Source organism: Aplidium turbinatum, chromosome 3 (genome assembly GCF_918807975.1).
Source record: "Aplidium turbinatum chromosome 3, kaAplTurb1.1, whole genome shotgun sequence".
In the NCBI taxonomy this organism is placed as follows: domain Eukaryota; kingdom Metazoa; phylum Chordata; class Ascidiacea; order Aplousobranchia; family Polyclinidae; genus Aplidium; species Aplidium turbinatum.
In genome coordinates, this window is record NC_137474.1 from 17,092,152 (window position 1) to 17,118,432 (window position 26,281).

The 26,281-nt window shown below is 39.7% G+C and overlaps 1 protein-coding gene across 1 annotated transcript; it reads left to right on the top strand.

Moving 5' to 3' along the window:
- The first annotated feature begins 1,972 nt into the window (after positions 1–1,972).
- Positions 1,973–25,399, top strand: LOC145767220 (myo-inositol 2-dehydrogenase-like). Its single transcript, XM_082579004.1, has 9 exons — positions 1,973–2,122; positions 4,658–4,784; positions 10,024–10,094; positions 13,549–13,657; positions 17,355–17,476; positions 18,882–18,968; positions 23,163–23,299; positions 24,114–24,273; positions 24,566–25,399. The coding sequence occupies exons 1-9, from the start codon at positions 2,032–2,034 to the stop codon at positions 24,715–24,717; spliced, it is 1,056 nt and encodes a 351-aa protein (XP_082435130.1). The 5' UTR covers positions 1,973–2,031; the 3' UTR covers positions 24,718–25,399.
- The last annotated feature ends 882 nt before the right edge of the window (positions 25,400–26,281 follow it).

The following is a 26,281-nucleotide window of genomic DNA, read 5'->3' on the forward strand; positions in this document are numbered from 1 at the left end:
TCTTTAACCAGATGCGTTGACAAGTTCAATGTATCGTGATTGAGCGAGCAAAGCAAGGTCGACATTTTTGAGAAAAAGCGAGCAACGGCTGAATGTTTTCCTCGTCTTATTTTTAGTTAGTAGAGTAAGTGACTATAATGCTCCCCTGAACTGAATTCATTATTCTGTTCAGTGGCGTATTTAGAAAGCTTGTTAGGGGAAGGCCAAGACATTGTGTCAGTCAGCCGCGTAGCTGCTGACTTGGCGGCTGAAGGCCAATGGGGGTCTGGGGTAGGCCTAGTACACACGGGGACGGGGTAGTCTCAACGATAGTACACAGAAAGCTCAAAATTTAGTGAAAATGGCTGTTAATTGGTTCAAATTTTTGTTACTTGGGTTAAAATTAGACTTGTTTGACCCTTTAGATAGGAGTGGGGTATACCAAAATGTCATATGATGCGTCAGAACGGGGGAGGAGAGTGTTAGCTGAAACCGTCATATAGGGGGGAGGGGTCCAAAATAAAGAGTGAATCAGCTGAAGTAAGTTACTGTTCCAATTAATGAACCAACAAAAGATATCGAACATTTCAGAACATACACAATAAGTTAGTCCTTCCGACCTCGAATACCTTTTGAACATTCTCGGCAATTTGCAATGACAATTTACAGTTTAATGCGATGGCTGCGCTTGACAAATATATCAATGACTGCATCATACTCGAGTACAATATCCTTGTTTAAATTAAATACATCTGAGCTAGACCATCCAAACGTGGCTCGGTCATGGTCGTGCGATAATTTTTTAGGTAGGCCTACTTTAGTGAACTGAAACATCGCTCATTGGAGGCAGTTGCAACTGGAAGCGTAGAAAAGATTCGAAGAAATTTATCGGAAGTGCCGAGTTGTTCAGCAGCTTGACACGCATCCACAAGTGTCGCAGGTCGTTTATCCACAGAAACTGCAAGCCAATTTGCTCTCCATCTTCGCAATTTAGCTGCAAAGCAATTGCTTGGTTCAACATCCAGCATTTCATGGTAGAAGTCGAAAATCTCGTCGATCGGGCACTCCTCATCTTCATGAATCAATGAAGGCAGAAATGTGCTAACTTTAAAAGCTAGCGAGCAGTGCTCATTGAATCTCTCAAGAAAAACTGTTGACAAATTGCACTGCAAAAAGTATACCCCCCTCGCGTTAGGATGAACCATCCAAGCAATTATGTCTTGCGCTACAATTTGTTTTTTTTTGTGTGCAAAATTTGTATTTTTTACCTGATCATTAGGGGGGCCATTGCCCTTTATCCTCCCCCTAAATACGCTACTGATTATGTTGACCTTGTTTTTATCTCGTTCGATAAAATAAAACTGCTAAATTCAAATATAAAATCAATGCTACGCCAATATGGTTGGCTAAGCTGAAACTCTCGTTGTAAAAGTGAAATGAAAGCCCAACTAATTTCACATCGCCAAACATTTTCTCATATACCACTTAGACACTAGTAATCATATCTGCATTCACAGTCACACAACCACTGTACTGTAGGCTACATCGTAAACCTATAACCTATAAGTTACCTATAAGTTACTGTTACATATGCACTGAGTATGGCGCCAATACAAGCGTGAGGTCTCGCTTTTGAGTGAACTTTAACCACAAATTCGTTCCAGGTGAGAAAATTGAAAAAAAAATTTACTTGAAAGTCAAGTTTTGTGGTAATAAAACAGCGCATTGTGTATCTGGAAAACATGACTTTAGCCTATTACACCGCAATGCGCAGTCCCACATACAAGTTACCTTGTAGCCTACGTTTTGGTGTTCCTTACTAAGTTACTATTTGAAGAAGTCCAGTTACTTAGGCTACACCAATAAAATATAAATATTTATAAGTGTAAGATATTTTTCACAAATTGACAATTAGGCCTTTGTAAACTGACATAGCCTGGTTACTTGAACAAAAAACCTACATAATTCATTACAAATTTTTTTTAGACCATTAATAGGCTAAGAATTCCAAGCAATTTGTTGGCACGTGAACGCTACAAAACAACAACAATAATGTCTCAGAAAGATACTGTAGGTGTTGCATTGTATGGCTTAGGCCGAATGGGAATGATCCACATTGAAAACATTATTAAAAACGTTCGAAGTAAGTATGAAAGGTATGCGATTACGTGAGTACGTTTGTACAGATCTAGGCCTAAGTTGAATGAAAGTATTGCCGCGCTTGGCCTGTGACAATTATTGGCAAGTTATCTTGGACGCGTGATAGGCATAGGCCTATACCTCGTTGCCTATTAACGCCGCGGTCATAGACGTAAGAACCAAAAGTGCAGGAGTGGAACCGCACCCCCAAACTTTTTATTTAATTGAAAATTTGGACAAATATGATAAAAAGTTGGGCAAAAAGTGAAGCATGTCTCAAAAATTTCATTAAGATTAAACTTATTTTTGATTTCTTGCTCAAATAATTCAAATTATGTTCTTATGTTGAATTTCATGCATGTAAAATTAGAAAAGTTAACTGAAATTGGGCATGATTTATGTTGTGAGAGTTAAGAAATAAGTTATTGAAAGTAATTTGAATGTAATTTGTTGAAAGTTTGAAAAATTAGGGCAGAAAATATCTAGATGTTTAAGCTACAAATGTTATGAAAACTATATATTCTAATCCAATGTATAGCTTTGGTAGAGAGGTACTTTTTAAAAACCATAGACAGACAATTGATAACAACTTAATAACATTGAATTGCATAATTCAAAATTAATACAGAAATGAAATAGATACATAATTTCAAACGTTTTCGGCAAAACTTTCTTCCCTCTTCAGGAAAATATCTTAATTCATCTAAACTCCGCTCACTATTTTGTCCGCTCACTATTTTGTCCGCTCACTATTTTGTCTCATGACCGCACTCCCGCATAATTATGACAGATTGCTACCACCTTTTGTGTTTATTCGTCAGTTGTTGCTTGTACGCAGGTCAGTGCAGTTTTATTGAATTTCAGTCATTTATTATTAACATTTCACGAATAATTTTGTTTTGTTTAGATGAATTAAGATATTTTCCTGAAGAGGGAAGAAAGTTTTGCCGAAAACGTTTGAAATTATGTATCTATTTCATTTCTGTATTAATTTTGAATTATGCAATTCAATGTTATTAAGTTGTTATCTAATCCAATGTGTTCCGACATTGAAAACCATACTTTAAACCAGGGCCTCTTTTAAGGAGAAAGTGGGGGCTATTCCCCCACTGAAAGATTTTGCCCTCCTTCTGAACTTTTTACCATCCTCCACTTTTTAGTAAGTTTTTTCACCAAAATTTTAGTAATATCAATAACAGTCGCTGTAATGTTTACAAAAAGTTTAGTAGCCTACTCTATCTTTTATACTTTTTAGAATTTTTCTTCAAATTTAAGTATAGCATTATACCTTTGCAGTTAAAACACTTTTGGCACGATTGATGTGATTATCTGACCAATAAAAACCATCTTGTATAATCACAATCATATCAGTTAGTTTTGTTCGCACTTATTTGCTGCCACTTATTTCGACTTCCAATGCCTTCTGCACAATCAGTCAGTATTCGTTTGTTTATTGGAGACGAAGGCAGTTTATTTACCAACGAATCGAAACAAAGTCGGATAAATAATTTTAGTTTAAAGCGAAAAGACATAAAATACTTCGAAATTGTGAAACAAAATTTTGAAAAACAAAACGAGAAAGTAGCAATATCAGCAAAAAACGTTTTTTATATATTCCGCAAAGAAAAAGTGTGATGGTTCAGAAGTTTGAATTTCATCTTTTTAAGAAGATCTGAGTCCGAAAAGTAGGCTAAAGAATATCTCGTGCAGCAATCCCGCATCAAATAAACTTAGAAGAAGATGAAAATGTATAGAGAGACACCACGAAAACTGTTGGTCTATTGGCACCAGCCAGGGGCGTAGTCAAGGGGGCAATTGACCCCCCCCCGAAATATTTTCAATAAAAATTTCACTCTGTTACAATATTATTTCACAGAGTTTTATTATTGATTTAGGCTGAAAGTACTTTCAAAATGTGCTGATTTTAGGTGCTATTTCAAAATTTCACCTCTGTCAACTTGTTGGCGGATTTACAGACATGTGCAAATGGTGTTTATTTTCCCGCCCTTTCCCCGGAAATTTTGTGCTGGCTACACTCCTGACACCAGTACAACAATACACTGACGATGTACGCTTATTTCATGGGCCTGCAAGCAAAACTCAAATAATGCTTTCATTATGGATTTTTAATGAAAATTGATAGTATCACAGAAAAAACAATTGGAAAAAGTGAAATAACATAGTTGGGGGTCTGGGGGGCTTTTACCCTAACAGCTACAACAATCATTGATAATGTTACCCCTCCAGTGGCTACAGCCATGAGACACGAAACGAAACTTTTAGCTAAACTTGTATTGTTGGAACAAGTTAATATAGCAAACTAAACTGTAACCTTTAGTTGGTTGTTGATTAAAGCTTCTACGTTCTCTGAAGCTCGAAAAGTTGGATTATTTGGCCTAATCCATAGATATGTGTTTTTAGGACATCACAATACTTTCACTTTTGAGTTCGCATGCAGCAGTTAGGTTCATTGAATTAATTTATTTATATTTGTTCATACATTAAAGCAAACAGTTTATACACTAACGTTGTTGTTTAGTTGAGCTCCTCTACGTTGTTGAAGAAGATATGGACAAAGCGGGTGAAGTGTTGAAAGACAATCCTTATGCTCGGAAAGCAAAAGCGATTCATTTCAAAGACCTCGATGTCATGTTTAAAGATGAAAGGTACTGTAATTCAAATCTAACAATACTAAGACGAGTTATAAAGTGAAAACTCAGTTGAAATGGTAACGTTAACAACCCACAGTAATGATTCAATTCTCCGGCTGTGCGCTTGAGTAGAGCGTTTCAATGACATACTTGTGGAGAGCCGTAGGCTACTTTCACCCAACTATTCAACATACACATAAGAAACACGGCTTACATAAGATCTGTCGAATCTGGCTAACCAGAAGACTGGTCACTTCTTCATCAATCCACAAACATCACCAATCTTAAAAAAATAATTCACTAAGATGTCACGTCCTCAACAAAGAGCCTACTTCAAAAAATGGTACCTTTTAAAATAAACACTTTTAAAACAGTTGCCGTCTTATTTTACCTTGACAGTTATACAAACCCAGTCTTTCACTAAACTTAAAAATCAATGATAAACTACTTCCACCTGAACCACACTCAAAGCACAAACGTGGCTTCAGTAGTGTGGAAAGAGGTGTCCTAAAGGTAGGCTACTTTTAGACCCGAGCCTGGCATGATTGGACTCGTGCGTAACCTTTTCAAGAGGCCCGAGAGTTAAAAAAACACCGCGTTTTCTTGGAAATAACACGTTTTTCTTAGAAGTATTTAGATTTAGGGCCCAAGGATCTCATTGGTAGGCTATCGGGCCCAAATTATCCTCTCAACAGCTCTGCGTGGTGTTATATTGGACCGAACACTTGGTCCACTGCAAACTGCCAGAAAGCAAAAAGGCTAAAACAAAAAAGCAATTATTACCGGTGGGGATTGTAACTCAACCAAACTGCTCAAAAGGCAATGCCCCAAACCGGTGTATAGATCGTTTTATACTTGAAGGAAATATATCATATAGCCCAAGCCCACCAATGCAACTATACTATGGCCTCAAGGATTTCTAAATAGAGCTGTGTAGACTTGTACCCAACCAAACACGTGTTAAGCGTCATACAAAACAACATAAACAATAACCAATTGTTTGTCAAAAAATATTATTATGGCATGTAAGTGTTTGCGTTCTGTGTTTTTACTAGTCTGGGAGCCAAACGCCATTTTTCCCATTAATCTTGCACTGCGGTATTAAGCTTTTTTTACTGTTGATTTTGGTAGCCAAGGGTCTCTATTTTCAGAAACTGCTCGATGACATGTTGTCATCTTTGGGCAATTTGAGAAATTCAAGATGGCGTCCAAGATGGCCGCCATTCTCTATAAATGACCATAACTACCTACCTATTCACCTTAGGAAGGTGATTTTTGTATCTATACCTAGGTTGTAGGGGTCAAGCATTCCATAAAAACTAATTATTATCTTAATATCCTATTCCATAATGATAATTTCCAAGATGGCGTCCAAGATGGCCGCAATTACATATAAATGACTATAACTCCCTATCCATTCACCTTAGGAATGTGATTTTTGTCTCTATACCTAGGTTGTAGGGGTCAAGCTATCAATTAGAACTAAGTATTATCTTAATATCCTATTACATACATAATGGTAATTTCCAAGATGGCCGCCATTACATATAAATGGCCATAACTCCCTACCAATTCACCTTTGGAAGGTTAATTTTGTCTCTATACCTAGGTTGTAGGGGTCAAGCTATCCATTAGAACTAATTATTATCTTAATATCGTATTACATACATAATGATAATTTCCAAGATGGCCGCCATTACCTACAAGTGACCATAACTCCATAACAAGTGACCATAACTGTAAATCCCATGTGAATATCATATTGTAGTAGACGGGCACTAATAATTCACTGTTGTCTTTTTAGGTGCTGCCCGTAGTCTATAGTATAGTATGACGATCACCAATAGTGAAACATGAATGGAGAAGAGAACAGTGCTTTTTCGTGTCCAAATTTGCATGTGAGAACTGGTCTTGTCAGTATTCAAAACTTTATCAAGCATAGCAAAATCTATGGGGACAGGTATGATGAACTTCTTGAAGAAAAAGTTAGTGAAAATCCTGAATGTATAGTTAAACGTCACAGAAACTGTGCTTCAACATACACTTCAAGCCTCCAGGTTCAAAGCCACAAAAGGAAGAATCCAGAATACTCGTCTTACATTCTGCCTAAGACCAGGAGACGGTCATCCAGTGGCGTAGCCAGAAAAAAAATTTGGGGGGGCCAAATATTTGATGAATTGAAGAGAACGACAAGGTGTTTGATTTAAGACATCGCCACATGATGTGCAGTGGCGTATCCTGGTGGATTAAGCAAGGGAAGCAATAAAGCTGGCGGGGGGTTAGAGCGTGCCGAAGGCACGCGTATTCTAGGGGGGTCCGGGGGCATGCTCTCCCGGAAAATTTTTGCAAAATTACACTCAAATAATGGATTATAGCGCTTTCTGGAAACACTTTCAGGGTAATATTTGTATGAAATTTATAAGCAGATAAACAGCTATTAACTTATTAAAGGTAGCTGTTACACACGAACGGGCAAAAACTGCGGCTAAAATTAAAGAACACAAAAAACTCAGCTACACAAAAACCCAACAGAACAAAGTAAGCGATTCTGAAATTGCTTCCACAGATTAGTTAAAAGAAGCGTAAATCGCGTAAACTTTGCGCGATTTACGATTTGCAAAATTTATTGGTGTCTTTCTGTGTGTCTAAAACAAGTCCTGGGGGTGTTAATAGCCTAATGTCATGGAAAACGATATAAATTTATACAAATTATATTATATTTTCAACAAAGGGTTCAACTTCGGAATCCAAACTTTGAAAATTTGGGGGGGAGCATGGCCCTTTCGCCCTCCTGGCTACGCCTATGCGGTCATCACTACCAGGGTTTATCTTCTAAGTACATTGTTTGTTTTGTGGTGAAACTTGTGTGCTTCAAAAAGGTCCGAAACACCCAAAACGTTGGCGACCAGCATATTCATGTCGGAAATAGGCAGCGCAGGTGGCAAGAAGTCACTTAAACAAACTACACGTCGTCGTCATCGTGTGAGCCTCTGGGGCCGAGGGTCTATCCTTTTACCACCACAGATTCACGATGTTTCCCGGACTACACTGGAAGGCTACTAGAGTGCAGCCAGTCTTTGGTTTCATCATCCATGACACGCAGACACGCTGTGTCTTTGGAAGGACACTGAAAGGCATGCCTGAAGGTGGACACGAAGATCGGCTTCCTTGCTTTCTCGTACACTTAATCTAAATCTTCAACCACCGGGTGTAAGCCTGGATACGACAAACAACAAACACGCAGACCTTCCACTCCGTTAGGTAGCTTGAAGATGGTACAGTCATTGATGGTGTGGTCTGCGGTCTGTTCCTCGGCACCACATTCACAGGAGGAAGAAGAGGCCATTTCCCATTGGTGCATGGTTGAGCGGAAAAGCCCGATCCCCGCATAGACACGGTTGAGGCGCAGCCATGCCCGCCTTGGTGGTGCCAGGCCAATGCGGCGCGTGTCGGCGTCGGGGGTAAACGAATAGAGTCTGGTGGTGCCCGACCTCCACTCAGAATTCCATCCATGGTCCGCCCAAGCAGCCGCAGAGATGTCCCGTTCATCAGCTTCGTTGATCAGAAGTTGAGCGGCTGGCACGAATGGGTGTCTTGATTTCAGTCGACGGGGTGCCCGTTTGGGAGAGCAGAGATCCCGCAGTGGAGAAGGTGGTTAGGCTCCAGTGCCCGTCGATTGAGGGACATAGTGGCTTTTTCGCGACGAAGCTCAGCGGGTTGGATGCCAGCGAGAATGGGGAGATTGTCCAATGGTGTGGGGCGCAGGCATCCGGTCACTGTGCGCAGGGCTCTGTTTATAGCAGTGTCAATGTTATGGCAGTAAGCACTGCAGCACCAAACAGGTGCACAGTACTCTGCTGAAGGGTAGACAAGGGCTAAGGCTGCTATACGCAAAGTGTCAGCCCTCGCTCCCTAGCTAGAGCCTGCCAGGCGCTTGAGTAGCGCAGCGCGGGATGTGAGTTTCTTGCGCAGTGACACCAAATGGTGGTGGTATGTGAGCGATCTGTCCAGTGTCACTCCAAGATACCTTGGTTCGGGCAGAAGGACAGAGATTTTCAGTTGTTCTGGATGTATAGCTCACGATCTGCTTCCCGATTGTGGAGGTGGAAAGCTGCTGCCACAGTTTGGTTTCGCTGAGTTTCAGTCACCAGTTCTGTAGATAAGCTGAGAGAGTTTTCATGTCCTGGCTCAAGGTGTCTTCTAGACTTTCCCACGACTTTGTGGAGGGGAAAATTGCCAGGTCGTCCGCGAAAGCATATTTTGCGGAGTCTGTAGTTGGCAGGTCGTGGGTGTAGATGTTAAAAAGAAGTGAAGACATGACCGATCCCTGTGGGACGTCGTTTTTCAGACGTCTCAGTCTGCTTAGACAACAGTGTAGATTACTTGGTAAAGTGGCAGCCATCCTTAGTTATGAATTGTATAATATACTTTTGGTAGTCTGTGTGAGAATTCAGAATTACAATTAAAGAACATTTGTTATAATATAACACCTGTTGTCGTTTTCTTTTTCATATTTTCCTCCAAGATTGAATAGTAGGCTATTTAAGATAATATAGTGTTACGACGGCCATCTTGGAAATTATCATTATGTATTAACTTACTATATTAACATAATAATTAGTTCTAATGGATAGCTTGACCCCTACAACCTAGGTATAGGCTAGAGACAAAAATCACCTTTCTAAGGTGAATTGGTAGGGAGTTATGGTCATTTATATGTAATGGCGGCCATCTTGGAAATTACCATTATGTATGTAATACGATATTAAGATAATACTTAGTTCTAATGGATAGCTTGACCCCTACAACCTAGGTATAGAGACAAAAATCACATTCCTAAGGTGAATGGATAGGGAGTTATGGTCATTTATATGTAATGGCGGCCATCTTGGACGCCATCTTGGAAATTATCATTATGTAATAGGATATTAAGATAATAATTAGTTCTAATGGATAGCTGGACCCCTACAACTTAGGTATAGATACAAAAATCACCTTCCTAAGGTGAATGGGTGGGTAGTTATGGTCATTTATAGAGAATGGCGGCCATCTTGGACGCCATCTTGAATTTCTCAAATTGCCCAAACGTGACAACATGTCATCAAGCAGTTTCTAAAAATAGAGACCCTTGGCTACCAAAATCAACAGTAAAAAAAACTTAATACAACAATTCAGGGTCAACCATCCCCGCTCCCGGACTATACTATAGGCTACTACGTAATAAGAAATAACAGAACGTCATATGTTCTTGCAGTCTTGACGCTGTTATTATTGCCACCCCCACGCGTACTCATCGGGATTTCGTGATGCAGGCAATTAACGCAGGTAAATGTAGGGATGACGTAAAATTGGCAATGGAAAACTAAAGAGCATTTAAGATTGTAAAGTGATTTAATCAGTATCTTTGTTGACGTTGAATTCTTAAGCAACTATCCCCTGCAACAGTATCCCTTGAACATAAAAAAGCTTATGCCTATCCCTAAGTTACCCGTGAGTGCAAATGGCTTATGTTTTGCTTATTTACATTCTTGCTGTTTAATTAAACTATGATTCTTCTCCTTGTGCTTATATCTTTTTCAACCAGTCCAAGGGTCGAGTAGCTTTGTTTTTTATCACCCTCGAAACAGTGGCTGTCACATGGAGTAAATTTTTGGACAGGAATGAAGCAAACATTATGTTCATACTTTCAACCAGTTCTTAGCCTTAACGTGGTCTCTGAATGATAATATATTGTTAAAATTTGTGCTACCACAGTATAAGATACATTGAGTCGGAAGACTCGGAGCAGGGGAAAGCAACTGTTGTACGTGTTCCGATTCGTCATACACCAACCCTACGCTGGCAATTTCAACTGCCAGCACATCGACTGGGGCTACAACAACACAAGCAGCGACAGAGAATTGCTAGCTGACTGGGCTTCTACAAACCATCTTGCCCTCCTATTCAACCCAAAGGAACCAGCCAGTTTCCACTCCAGCCGCTGGGGAACAGGGACAAACCCTGACTTGGCCTTCGCGAGTGTCGACAGCTCTCTTCCAGACAGACGTGTGCTTGAGAAGTTCCAGCGGTCCCAACACCGGCCGTCCCTCATCATCGCCCCAAAACTTGTGGCTCCTGTCCCGAGTTCACCGGTGAAGCGATGGAACTACAAAAAAAACGATTGGAAGCAATACAGCTTCCTGACCAATGAGTCTGCTGCAAAGTTACCATCACCTGAAATATGCAACGCAGACGAGGCATACCAGGACTTCTGCAATGCCATAATAACTGCGGCAAAGGCCACAATACCACGTGGCCATCGATCCAGCTATACACCATGCTGGGACTCTGAGTGTGAAGCTCTCTATCGCTCATACCTAAGCGCCACAAGTGGTGCTGCTTCTAACACCGCCGCCACCAGACTACTTGAGCGGCTGGACACAAAGAAGCTTGAGCGATGGAATGAAGCAGTCCAAACCATCGACTTCTCACACTCAAGCCGCAAAGCATGGAGCATCATCAACAACTTCACTGGGCCCTCAGCAAACTCCCCTCGTCAGTGCCCCGTTTCTGCTAATGTCATCGCTTCCCAGCTAGTGCAGAACGAGGTCTACAAGACAAAGGACCGCAAGGCATCCGCCTCGTTGCCAAGGAAGTATCTGCCCTTTGGCGAGTGGAAACACCACAAGAGGAAGTAATCTCTGGAGACTTTACCCCAGAGGAATTCGCCACCGCCCTCCGCCTAGTGAAACCACACAAGTCTCCTGGGCCGGATAAGATTTGCCCTGAGCTTATGCTCCATGCTGGCCATGCCCTAAAGTCCTGGTTACGTAGATTTCTCTCTTCCTGCTTGCACCACCCCACAACCCCAAAAATCTGGAGAAGAGCTTTAGTAGTTGCGATCCCTAAGCCTCACAAGCCACCAGAGGACCCAAGGAGTTATCGTTCGATATCCCTCCTCTGTGTTTCTTTCAAGATCCTCAAAAGACTGATCTACGCACGCGTCAATCCAATCATCGATCCGCTCCTTCCAAAAGAAAAAGCTGGGTTTCGGCACGGAAAATCCACCGTAGATCAGGCCACACTCTTAACCCAAGACATCGGGGATTGCTTTGAGGCAAAAAAGAAGGTCAGCGCTGTCTTTCTAGATCTTACAGCTGCCTATGACACCGTATGGCATCGCGGCCTTACTTGCAAGCTGCTTCGCCTGCTTCCTGACCGACATATGGTTCATATGATTATGGAACTTGTCAGGAATCGAAGCTTCACCCTCACCACCGGTAGCTCACGGCAAAGTAGACTGAGACGCCTGAAAAACGGCGTCCCACAGGGATCGGTCCTGGCTCCATTTCTTTTCAACATCTACACCCACGACCTGCCAACTACGGTCTCCGCAAAATATGCTTATGCGGACGACCTGGCAATTCTCCACTCCACAACGTCGTGGGAAAATCTAGAAAACACCTTGAGCCAGGACATGAAAACTCTCTCAGCCTATCTCCAGAACTGGTGACTGAAACTCAGCAAAACCAAAACTGTGGCAGCAGCTTTCCACCTCTATAATCGGGAAACTGATCGTGAGCTACACGTCCAGAACAACTGAAAATCTCTGTCCTTCTGCCCCGATCCAAGATATCTTGGAGTGACACTAGACAGATCGCTCAAATATCGCCACCATTTGGTGTCACTGCGCAAGAAACTCACATCCCGCGCTGCGCTACTCAAGCGCCTGGCAGGCTCTAGCTAGGGAGCGAGGGCTGACACTTTGCGTATAGCAGCCTTAGCCCTTGTCTACCCTTCAGCAGAGTACTGTGCACCTGTTTGGTGCTGCAGTGCTCACTGCCATAACATCGACACTGCCATAAACAGCGCCCTGCGTACAGTGACCGGATGCCTTCGCCCCACACCATTGGACAATCTCCCCATTCTCGCTGGCATCCAACCCGCTGAGCTTCGCCACGAAGAAGCCACTCTGTTCCTCGGTCGACGGGCACTGGAGCCTAACCACTTTCTCCACCACAAAATCTTTGCTCTCCCAAACGGGCACCCCGTCGACTGAAATCAAGACACCCATTCGTGCCAGCCGCTCAACTTCTGATCAACAAAGCTGATGTACAAGACATCTCTGCGGCTGCTTGGGCGGACCATAAATGGAGTTCTGAATGGAAGTCAACCGCCACCAGACTCTATTCGTTCATCCCCGACGCCGACACACGCCCCATCGGTCTAACACTACCAAGACAGGCATGGGTGCGCCTCAATCGTCTCCGTACGGGCGTCTGGCTTTTCCGCTGAACCATGCACCAATGGGGAATGGCCTCTTCCTCCTCCTGTGAATGTGGTGCCGAGGAACAGACCGCAGACCACATCATCAATGACTGCTCCATCTTCAAGCCACCTAACGGAGTGGAAGGTCTGCGTGTCATGGATGATGAAACCAAAGACTGGCTGCTCTCTAGTAGCCTTCCAGTGTAGTCGGGAACATCGTGAATCTGGGGTGGTAAAAGGATAGACCCTCGGCCCCAAACGCTCACACGACGACGATACACCAACCCCAGCGATTAAAATTAACCTTTTAGATTGATTTAACTTCTACAGACGTTGAATTGATATAAAAAACAAATTTGACTTTGCTGGTTAGGACAACATTTGGCTGTGTGGTGAACACATCTTCCGGTCAATGTAGGCTATTCCTCTTTCAGCATAAGTTAAGAAAATCCTAATATAACTTAAACTTATAGATTTTTAATGATCAAAATGAGCCATGCAGCAACGAACAAAGTGTTCTTTTAATCAATAGGAAAGCACGTGTTTTGCGAAAAACCGTTGTCCACTGATTTGAACGAAACAATTCAATGCTACAACGAAGCCAACTTGAAGAAGTTAGTTCTGCTGAGTGCTTTCAACAGGTACCGTAACACTGCTTTGCATCTTTCGTTCATGAATATACAGTAGAATATCACAGCTGCAAATTCAATCAAATGAGTTCGTAAAATGACAGTAGCCTAAGCACAAGCTCTTCACTTTTGAATGTTTTGCATTTTTAAGTTTCCGTAATTGTTCCATTTTAACTTTGCATTTTGTCGAGAAGCTTACGAAGTTTGAAAAATCCACTGCGTAAACAGCAAGGATGCTTCATTATCGCTACATTTCTGTCCTAATTCTCACTCTCGTAATTGCTGATAGCTCATGGCACAATTGCTGCAGTAAAAACATAATATTTTTCTTGACAAAACAAAGTAATATTAACGGGATTACCAGAATGTATGACACACAAAAAAATATAACATAACTAAAATAAAATAAACTCTAACGTTTTCGATACGTACGTGTGTCCTCGTCAGGAATTACATAAATCTGCAATTTACATAAAATAAAAATTGTAAAATAAATTTTACTATGCACTATAACTGCAACGACACTCCGGACTGAAACGCACAAACTGAACAAATGATACAAGAATGATTACAAGTAAATTACACGGCGGAAACAGATCACAAGGTGTTTGCGTGACGCAAAGCAGACATACATTGGTATATCAACCAGACATTTGTTGACAAGGGCCGGGGAGCACATAAACCCAAACTTAACAACCAAAAGTGCAATTAAAGAGCACATCGCCTCTTGTGAAACGTGCACTGACAATGTCTCGATCGACCAATTTAAAATCATCTCTCGAAGCAGATCTGAATTTAAGACTAAGATCATGGAAACCTTAAGAATCATACGTAACAATCGGTCTCTCAACCGGCAGTTGATTGATTGATTGATTGAATCTTTATCCTCGGACTGGGAAAGCTTCTTGCAGAGCTTAATCCTGGCAGTTTCGCATACTTGTAGAGGCTTTGAATCACTGACGCAGGCCCGGTCACCGAGATTTACAGAGTGAAGTCTCCGATTGTTGAAGTCTTGTTGCCGGGGAACTATTCCATCCATTAGATGCCACTGAATGGAGAGTAGTCCTTAACGTGCGTTGCTCAAGCGCACAACCCGAGAGTCGAACCAGCGCCGCTTGATCTTGAAGCTTCTTCGTTCCAGAAGTGACGCGGCTAATCGTTCATTTTGTGTGTGCTTTAATTGATTGTCGCATGCCTGTAGTTTACACGTCATGTGATCTGTTTCCCACCGTATAATTTACTTGTAATCATTCTTGTATCACTCAAACAAGTATGGTTAAATTTCAAATGTTTGAAACATTCTTGTATCACTTGTTCAGTTTGTGCTTTTCGATTCGGAGTCGTTACAGTTATAGTCAGGGCTGGATTTCAGCCGGAACGTTCCGGAACACCGCTCCGGAAGCTCGATCAAAAAGTTGACTTGTCCGGAACGCGTTGCGAAAGCTCAAATATTTTATGCTCTTACAAATGCTTTGCCCAGTTCAGAGTAGTGTTAAGATGGTGTTTGTAGTTTGTATCATTCATTTGATCGGTTGTTGTGCACCCTTGAGGCAGCTTGACTGTCCTAGCGCCACACCCTGACGTTTACACTCCGCTATTTTATTGAGCCACCTTATTACATCACAATTAGTTGTTTCCTGTATTTTTCTATTTTTATTACTGTATTTCCCGCTGCTTAGCACCACTCTTGGTATGCCTTGCCCTATTCAGAGTAGCCTTATATGTCTGAGCAGTCGTGGTACCAACTGGAAAGAGTAACAATAAGAACAGTTTTATTCCGCGACCTATTGGTTAAGATCCCCACAAAGGTACACCGTGGAAGTTCAGTGCCGTCAAACTCTTGAACCTCAGAACAAAGTCTTTGAGCTATGTCCAGTGTCGTGAGTTTTGCGACTTGGCTTCGGCTTCTTATAAATCTTTCAGTGCTGGACGGCTAAGTGTTGTCTATAAAAATAGCAGAGAATTGGATAAATGTGCAGCGGTTGCTGAAGTGCAGTTGTTGAAAATCGGAAGGGTACTGGGCACACGTTGGGTAGCCTCGAGTTTCCGCACAGTTAACGCCGTCTGGAATGATTTCCCATCACTTGTCGAACAGTTCAAAAAGGGCGCTAGTAGCGACACAAGATATTCTCGGGAACGTGCGAAATATCAAGGACTCTTGTCGAAAATAACATTCACGGATTTCTTGTTGGACTTAGCTTTGATGTACGATTCCTTGCAAGAGTTATCCGAAGTAGGCCTCGAACTGCAAAACAGAGCATGTAGGCTACAGTACTATTTGGGATGCAAATAACAAAATTAATAATCTTGCAAAATTATTTGAAATAAGTAAGAACGAACTCGGGCGACATTATCGCATTGCGAAGGATGTTGAAGAAAACTGAGAGTCCAAAGGTGTGGAATTGCATTTATACAATAGCCGCCAATCAATCCCCGCATCTTCTATCATCACCTGGGAAATTTCATCCAAGATCACTTGTTGAATTCAACAGACTTGTCATTTATTAACGCCTGCAAAATGCTTGATCCAACTACTTGGCCAAAGGACTCAGTACTGTAATGACACATGGAGAAAACGAAATGATTGAAGTGGCGAAGAGATTGCTCTTAGATGAACGCGAAGCTGTGAGGGGACTTCGTGAATAATTATGTAACTACGAAAAAAAGATCCCAGAGTTTTCAAAATTTGACAATGTCACTAAAATCCAGTCCAATTTCATCGAGCGAGTGTGAGCGCGGATTTTCATAAATGAACTTCATACTGACATCTGACCGTGCTTCTCTATACACTGTAACTGTTTCTAGTTTACTCTTTATACGAATGGTCGGTCCTCCAGTGAGAAAGTTTTCACCAGCGAAGTATGTTGGATCCTGGTTGTGCCAAGGACGTAACTCGGCAATTGAGACCCAAACTCGCCAAAGGTGTTATGGTTTTGAACGCGATGAATGTCTTGAAATATTGCGGAACTTGTTGTATTTTTTTGTTATTGTATGAAATAAGAATATTTGCATGGAACAACGTTATATCATCTATATTTAGACTATGATATAGTAAAAACAGAGAGAGACTATGATATAGTAAAAACAGAGAGAGACTATGATACTTACTTTAGCAACGTTTTAAACACGTACATTATGTGTGTTGTTTCAAAGTCTTATAAGGGCAAATTTCTAAATCTCTTCTACAGCACCTAGCGCATTTGGAAAGTAAATAAAATAACGGTCCGGAAGCTAATCTTCTGAAAATCCACCACTGGTTATTGTGCATAGTCAAATTTATCTTACAATTTTCATTTTATGTATATTGCAGATTTAAGCAATTCCTGATGAGGACACACGTACGTGTCGAAAACGTTTGAGTTAATTTTTTTAAAATTGTGTTATATTTCTTGTAATAAAACATGTTAAACCCGCTAAACTTGCTTTGTTTTGTTTGTTTGCACGTTTCCTAATATACCACAGCAGGAGTTTGTCAAACCACGCTTGCAACTGTGCTGATAAATAGACTAAACTTGAAACGTTACAGATAAACAACTTACAAATTTTCGAAGAAGAATACAACAAACAATGTGCATGTTTGTCACAACGGAATTTTTTTGTTCGTGACTGAAGCTTTGAACAATATTTTAACAAAATTATTCATTAAATTAATTTGTGAAAGTGTAGCGTCTTATTTGAATAAATTTAAATAGACCAATCCAATTTTTAGGCGGTTTGATCCTAATATTGCCAAGCTGGTTAGCAACAAAGGAGACGTAGGTAAACTTCAAACAGTGAAAATCTGTTCCAGAGACGCACCAAGACCACCCATTTATTTCCTGAAATTGTCAGGTAGATAGTTAAACATAAATTAATCTCTTTTTCTACGTTTATCTGACATGTTTTGTGACTTATTTTTGCGCTGGTCTTATGATAACCCACAATAATCAGACAGCCCAATGGTTATTTCGTGCCTGTAAGCTTTTATTTTGATAATCATGGAGGCGTGCTAAATTAACTTGAAGTAGGATATTGTTACGTATTTATTGCCAGCTTCAAATATTGAATTAAATTGATTAAACCAGTTCCATTTTGTTTCGTCAAACAAAATGTATCTTCAAAAATTGAAATCATTTGAGATTGGTTCCCCTCAGTTGGATAAGTATTTGACTTTGCGCCGGACAAAACTGCAAGATCAAGCAGTAGCCTACTGGTTTAACTCTCTTGGTGTGAAAATGAGCGGTGAAATTTAAGAGCATTTCTTCATTCAGTGGGACATGGTAAGCCTACAATACAATTATACAAGTATATACAAGAAATACTGGATCATGTTTCTCCCCCAGCCATTCCAGGGGTAGTAAAAAATATAAAATACAGCCAAGAAAAAAACACGATTTTATCATCAACATAACTTAAAGAGAGAAAAAAATCCTGGGGAGGTTGCACACTGAATAAATTAAACTTACACTTATAACAAAAAGAATTAAGATAAGTTGAGTATAATTTCTTATTGAAAATGGTGGAAAAGTGAAAAGTTGTGTCACAAGTAAAGATATGGTTAATGGTTACCTCCCTTCTGTTTATTTAAAGCCGATTTTCATTAACTTTAAATAGAGAATGCGCTATTGTGGGTGAGGTCAAATGACCACTTACATGTAGGCTAGGTAGGCCTACGGTATTATGTGGGAGAACATCATAAAACAAACGTAGCCTATTTGGAAGCTTCGATTGTTAACAAATCGATTGTGTTTAAAATGCATTGCGTGCCGCACCAATAGTCTTCATGGGCCGCGTGTTTGAGACACTTGTTCTAAAATTTTAATGCACAAAAAGCATCGAATGATGTGAAACTCATGAATTCCGATAAAGTGTGAAGGGGGCTGTTGACGGCATTGATGTTGCGAAAATGAGATATGGTCGGAATAGCAAAAGGATTGGACGCTTTTTGCACTAACAAATAGACCAGGGTGAACTCATAGGAAAAATGGAACTAGGCCCACTTTTTCAAGATTAAATTTGACTGGTAAAAGTTAAAACAATTATTTGCTGAATTACTTTGACTTTAAAATGGATATCTGATTGACAGCCGTATTTGGATAATAATTGTTAGATGTAGCCTACTTAAGTCCTAAAATTTCATTTTGTGGACGCACTTGTTAAAGATTGGTAAGGCAACTGGCAACACAAATATTCAACTACAAATTAAGTTTTCCAACGTTTAAACCACTGACGGCATATTGTTTATTATTTGTTGTAGGTGGAATTTTTCATGATTGTTTAATTCACGATTTAGACGCTTTGAGATGGATAGTAGGGGAAAACCCAGAAACGATATACTCAATTGGTAAGATGCTGCAAGTTTGGCTTATTAATTAGAAATAACATTCGACTGAAAAGCAAATGATCATTGATCATATCTATAATATACATCAGGGGTGCACTGCACAGCTTGTGGACAATAATTGGAACTATTGTGTCAGTAAACCTGTTTATTAAAATACAGCGTGTTGCGGTGATGGTGCATTGATAGAAACGTTTTAGCTACGGTAGCCTATTGTATACTGATATTTAGCTGAAGCAATAGAAACAGCACAATTCATCTACATCTGTTCGTCTTCACACAGTGGACCACTTTTGGTCTGACTCTTTGGATAGAAAAAAGAAACCAAGATATGGATATAAATGAGTTTTTTAATTTGACATAGGCTTATATACAATGGCGTACGCAGGATTTTCTCAAGAGGGGAGGAGACAGGAGTCATTCGAAATGCTTTTCGAATCAAAACGAAATGAAAACGAATTAAAAAAGGCCCATTTGCAAATTATACCCAGCAAGTTATTTTGTATTAGATTTGCCTACATTACTTAGCTTGCATTGGCGATATTTTGTTAGTTTGCAACAGGTAGGTTACTCATTTGCAAAAAGTTTTGTATTGAAAACAAACAATATGATACAACACTCTGACTCTTGACGTGTCGCATATAATGTTTTACGTAGACGACGTAATTGGCTTAGGCCGACTGCTCGATTCAATCCAATGTACGTTCAGCAGCGTACGCAGGATTATGTTTCTGAGGAGGAGGCGTTCGATATAATTTGACATGTTTGATTAAGAGAAGCCTATTGCTACTTTATAGTCTTTGCGTATGTCACTGTAGTTACGCATTGATCATTTATTGAATAAGTTTTGTAAATATAAAAAGCATGATTAGGCAATGTCATTAGCTTAATTAAAGCATAAATTGAATTTCTCTGTAAAAGTTAAAGTAGCATATGTTGTATGTCTGTAGTCTGTGGTACAACAAAGCGAACTCTCTACCAAAGTTTAAATGTGAAATGCAATTTATTACGGTAGGTAGCCTACTTTAAACAAAAATTACCACACTTTAAACATACTGTAGGCTATATAACGAAAAAGAAGGCCTGTCTTACAGGACCGTGTGAGCATCATCTCACCTCCTATCCTCTATTCCTCTGAAATCCACGAGTAAACCACTTTTTTGTAGTGACGGTGCCTAAAATATTTTTCAAGCCATTGGCTATGAATTCAGATCAAAAGCACCAGACTGACTCCACAGTCTGTTACCAAACTCACCAGGGTCACCAAACTATGGCCCGCGAACTGATTTCATCCGACCCGCCACGTGCTGCGGAAATAACAGCTGCACTACAACTGTTGAGGAAAAAAGTTACCAAACTTTTTGTAAAGGACTGACGTTGCTGTTGAGCTACACGCAACCTGCTAATGATTTTTCCATATTGTTTCTTCTTATGACATCACAAACTTTGTTGTTCAAAACACCAATGTTTGATCAGTGTGATATCTCTGTTTAGGCAAATCATACAATACCAGCCGGACTAGACATCATAAGCAGAAGGATTTGGACAGTACCAGTGCTAAATAATTAACTTTTAGGTTGTGTTGTAACTTATACTTTACTCTGATTTCCACGCTGACTTTGTTATTTATTGTGCTCAATTCAAGTCAATGGAGATTCTAAATAGTTATATATCTTATCGCAATTTGCATCCGGCCCGCAGCTGTTAATCTCGCAGCAATCAGGCCCTCAGAGAAAAAAGTTTGGTGACCCCTGGTCTGTTAGGACCCCATCTTTGGCTAGGCCTACATCACGATGCATAAGGCTATGGAGTTTAACTCAAAAAAACTAAAAGATCTTATAGGCCCGTTTTCAGAGGATACTTTGGGTCTGGTGCATGGCGATCTATACTACTGGCCATCCCAACGTGGCAACAGCCAAATAATGTGGAGGCCTATTAAGTTTTGGCAACTAACAGATATTAGGCTTAAAAAAGGCGTCTTTGCATGATTTATTACTAACAAACAAATACTTCTGGATTAGAAAACGAATTTTTTAACATACTGAGTGTTTTGAAAGTTGGGTCACTCTTGATTTCATGTACCTTGATTCTGTTGATATCTTGATTCTCATTGTATTCTTAACATGTAGCTATTGTCCTGCTTTCCTGCCACTTATTTAATAATATTACTACATCTTAATTACCTTTTGGCACTGTATTTACAATTTTTAGGCTCAAAAACATTACTTGACCAATCAAAATTGCTGATTATATGTTGTAACACTTATCTCAGTTGGTAAATTGAATTTTCGTATAGGGCCCCCACATTATTTGGCTGTTGCCACGTTGGGATGGCCAGTAGTATAGATCGCCATGGTCTGGTGGCAACAAAAACAGCCATCTTTAAAATGTGCGATTGGCGATTGCATCACTCTTGAAATACAAAAACTGAAAACAGGGAACAGAAAAGTGATGCAGTGTTTAAAAACGCAGTGTCTTGTGACGCAGTGTCTTGAAAAATCAAATTAAGAAGCTTGATTGAATACAAAATATTTCAAAACACGCCCCTCAAAAAAAAAGGTTTTGAATGAATAAATTCATCTCCGATGCAAAAGTATACGCTGGATAAACCCTGACAACAATTCTGATTTTGTGCACCGCAAAAATTAATGTAGGCCTAAAGAAAAAAAAATTGACTTCGATGGGCGTCCAACCGATGTCTTCACGATTATAAGGCAATAGGCGAAACCACTGAACCAAATGTGCCAACGAAAATGATTGCATTCACACGGTATAAATACAAACTCCATGTAAAGTAGCAAAAAGTTCGTGGGAAAAAAATTTCGCTGTCCGCTTATGTCGGCAAATCGACGTCAATTTTGGGAACAGCTACTCACCAACGACAACTCTCTTGACTTAATGGATGTTGACTAAAGATACTGCATTGTCTTTGAATCACATTACAAATTTTGTGGGTGAATTTAAATTGCTTGAGATACGCCGTTTTGCCTTTGCAGCACAGTCAAAAACACAATCACTCAATCAGGTTAACAAAGGTAAAGCGACGTAACTACACTAATTATCTTAATTAGCGAAAATTAGGACAGCAATCAATGTTTTTGTTCCCATTGAAACAAAAAGTAGGCAAGGTTTTTTAATTAGAGGCATCAAATTTTGAATTGCGATTAAAATGTCGTTATGGTTTACGATTAACTTTAAAGCGCCTTTTCTCGGTTTTAACTTTTCTGTAGTTAGCCTACGTCGCTTTAGGCCACCTTGGGACGGCAGCACTCTTAAACAGTAACATGTTTGCACTACACAATCACAACAACGCTGAAAAAAGATTATTAAAAGGAGGGGGGTCGTGGCCCCTCCCTGCTTACGCCACTGCCTATATAGATTAGTAATTTTTCTTTTAAAAGTTAGTAGCTTATTCTTATTAACTGTCGCACAGTTCGTTGGTTGTTCAATGAGAAACATTATTTTAAATTCTTCTGTTGCACAAAGAAACTGTAGAAAGATATCTCATAATAAATACAAACTGCCTTTTTGGACAAGGAATTCCTTACTTTTAAGATGAATTTCAAAGCTTAATTGAACCATTGAATTCATAGCTGCAAAATAACAGTAGCAGCAGTTTTAACATCTCTCTACGAAAATGGGCTGCTGGATTTTCATTGCAAACATCACATTCTCAAAAATTATTCTTATATGGCAGAGTAGTTTCATACATGTTTTACAACTGACATATTTGGATTCCAACAGAAAAGTAGACTTATAGATTGATGAACTTGATAATAAATGTGCCTATTAGATACTTAGATAGCAGTAGACCTGTGGCTTCACCAACATTTTCAAAATGTGAAAGAAGATTTTCGAAGCAAAGTGTCTCCTTGTTTATCCACACCTGTTGGACAGCTAAAATTCGCTATTGAATATTACATAAGTCATGAAGTACTTGAATGCACAACTTAGGAAAAAGTCAAAAAACGAAAAAAATTTGCTGGAGCTGTGAAAAATTGTCGGTTGAATACTTAAAGCTGAAAAAAATTATCCGAAAAATTCATTTCTCAGACCTTTAGACCAAAAGATTCATTGATAGTAGACCGCAATAACTTCAACAAATTAAAAAAATGACAATTTATTATAGTACACGTTTAGACGTTTTTCTCCTTAAGTTTTACGCTTCAGCATTTTAATTTCTTCCTCTCGTTCAAGCTCATTGCCATGATCCAGAAATAGCAGCTCTGAATGACGTGGACACAGTTTTTGTGACAATTAAGTTTCCTTCTGGAGTTCTAGCTCATGTGGAATCGCAAAGGGAGTGTGCTTTCGGATATGACCAAACTTACGAAGTAAGCAGCCAATTCTCACGAATTTTATGGTAGAATAAGCTTTGATAATGCCTTGATAATAGTCATTTTTACAGTAAGTATGCCTCCCGGTAGCCAGCATTGCTCAGGTGGTGGTTACCTGCAGGAGCTCTCCTAAAAATCACATTCAAATCATGTGGGTTTACGACTGTACATCGCACAAATTTGGTAACCAGGTTGGTAGGCCTATGAATGTTGTTTCTACAATGTACATAATTGTATTAGTCCAAGAAACCGCACTATAATGAAAAAGGCAATATGACGCAAGAATATAGAATACCTATTGTTGGTTAACAATAATATAGCAATATACATAACAATATATCAGTATATGCTGCATTCGTGAACTGACCTCTAAATATTTTACTATGCCTGTTATAAAGTTGTGCTTAAGAGAATTTAATATTCTAAATCGCGATACACAAGATACAGTAACTTGATATAATTTGGACTCATCGTACATTTTTCTTGAATATAAGCTATAACATGCACTATGTTTGCTTCATTGTGCTGGTGTCAATGTCAGACAATCACGTCGTTACATCGTTAGTTTGAAAGCTATTTGTCGTGCACGTGGGGTTGGGTAGAATGTGATAAGTTGGGTGAAAATGTGAACATAAACCTTAACAACATGGCTTAGATGTTGTTAAGGTCCTGTTTGATTTTAGACACAAAATTCTTTATTCTAATTTTGCTTCGAAACAATTTACAATGCATTGCTTTTCGAGCAGCTTTAATTTGTAGCCAAACCTTTGGCCATAATTTTTCACACTAAAACATTTCCCAACTTTTTCAGTTGTATGGTACAAAAGGAAATTTGATATGTTCTAATCCAAGACAATCTGCTTTGTTGAGAAATGGACAAAGGCAGGCCGACGAAATATACGCAAGCTTCACAGGTAGATACGCGGATGCGTATGTCGAAGAGTTGGAGCACTTTATTGACCTTATTCAAAGTAAGTTGATGACAAAACTGTACTGATAACTGCTTTTAAAAACCGGTTAAGCTAAGTAAATAAGCTACTATGCAATTGTTTTTGCATCAATGGTTCGCCTAATGGTTCAAGGAGGTATTACTGTAGTATCATATTGATGTTTGTGACGTAGACTAACTATTTAAAATGAGATTAAACGGTGTTGTACTGATTGTAATTGGCACACAGAGTTGCTACAATGAACAATTCCGCACTTAGTTGTGTTTGAAAGGCGTTTGTTGTGCCCAACTCTTAACTTTCTTTACAACCTCAGAGAAAGCAGCCACACCCCGGTTGACCGCCAACGATGCGGTGATGGCTGTGTGTTTGTCACAAAGTGCCGAGGATTCATGGAAAGAAAGGAGAGAGATCAGTGTGAAAGATCACGTAGAAAAAATGCTGCAAAAATGCGACAAACTGACTTAAGTAGAAATTTTAGCACGGAACAAACCTTGAAACCGATAGCTTTTGCACAGAAAGTTGGTGTTTGACTGCTCATGTTTGCACTAAGCAAAATTGTAAATTGGACTTTTGTATGGCTGTACTGAGTGTACTGTATATTTACTTAGGCAAAACTCTGTCAGAATCTTTACGCTAGGATATTGATAGACTCTGAACTTGTGTGTGTAATTAGATTGAATCAACGTCTGCAGACATTTAAATCAATATACAGTAGAATTCGCCTATAGTGACTTTGGCTATAGTGACACTTCGCCTATAGTGACACCTGTTGCAAAGTCCCGTTTGCATACGCAACAGTTGAGTAGAATTCGGCTATAGTGACACTTCGGTTATGGTGACACTTTTTCCGCGGTCCCTTCAGGTGTCACTATAGGCGAATTCTACTGTAATAAAGACTGACTGGCTGCTTTGGTAGGTTTGTAATTTGTTAAATATATTTAAAATACTGCGAACAACACTTTATGAATTACAAATCTGTTAAGAGCAGTTATTTGCATTGTATGGTACCAAAATATGCTTAAAAAACAGTTATGTCTTAGCCCAGTATAGCAAGGGTGAGTATTTTTGTATTGGCTAGCGCACTATAAATGACGCACAACAACGTTTTGTGCTATTCAGCGAATTGGTCTTTTTTTTTTACTTTGGTTCAAAGTCTGTAAACGTCGAATTAATGTAAAAAATAATGAATTTGTTGGCTGGGCTTGGCAGTGCGCAGGAGCATTCAAGAAAACTACGCGAGAAGATTTTAAGATTTCTAGTTAGTTGATCTGGAACTCAGTGAGTATAGTGTCATCTTTACTCTGATGAAATTCTTATGCTTTAATGAAGATATACTGGCTATAAGAATTTGCAGCTTGAACTATATAACTTGCATGTCGACCCAAAGTTGCTGAAAAGACTGTCCCATTCATTAACAGAAATTTCCAAACTAAACTTTTATGCAAAAATAATAAAAAAGGCAATGTCACGATTCTTTCTATCTCTTACCAGGAAAGAGACTTTGAAAGGATTAATGACGTAGTTTAATGGTATATCACCGAAAAGCAGTCAAGTAAATAGTCGAATAGTTCTACTGGTGAGATGATAAATGAAAATTCTTGAAGGACTTTAACAAATGGCTCAGCACTTCCAACAAAGAATTAGGAACAGTGACCCTAATATGTGACAGTAACAATTCTGCGACCCCTGAAGTTCGTTACGCGACCCCCATAGTTTGGGAAGCCCTGTGTAATGTATTGTAGCCTATTCATCATTATTTTTCGTAAATTTGTTGGAGTGGACTATATCGGTCGACTATAATGGCCGACATTGTATAAAAATAGATAGCCTAGGGGGCGCTAAAGACAATATCTGCGAAAATATTCCGCTGTCCCTCTTTGCGTGGTGTCCCGCTTTTCCCCCCTTTTTCCTACAATTCATTTAGCAAACAAGCAACTTCACCTTCACTTCAACTTTTGCAGCCAACACCGACTTTCACAAGGCTTTTCTTACTCAACAGTTTCAACACCCTCTAAAACACATTAGGCTA

Excerpts from the sequence above, each read along its gene's own strand:
- LOC145767220 (XM_082579004.1), top strand. The coding sequence starts at position 2,032 with ATGTCTCAGAAAGATACTGTAGGTGTTGCATTGTATGGCTTAGGCCGA. Across the intron at positions 4,785-10,023 it reads GTCATGTTTAAAGATGAAAG|TCTTGACGCTGTTATTATTG; the intron begins GTACTGTAATTC and ends ATGTTCTTGCAG. Across the intron at positions 10,095-13,548 it reads GATGCAGGCAATTAACGCAG|GAAAGCACGTGTTTTGCGAA; the intron begins GTAAATGTAGGG and ends TTTAATCAATAG.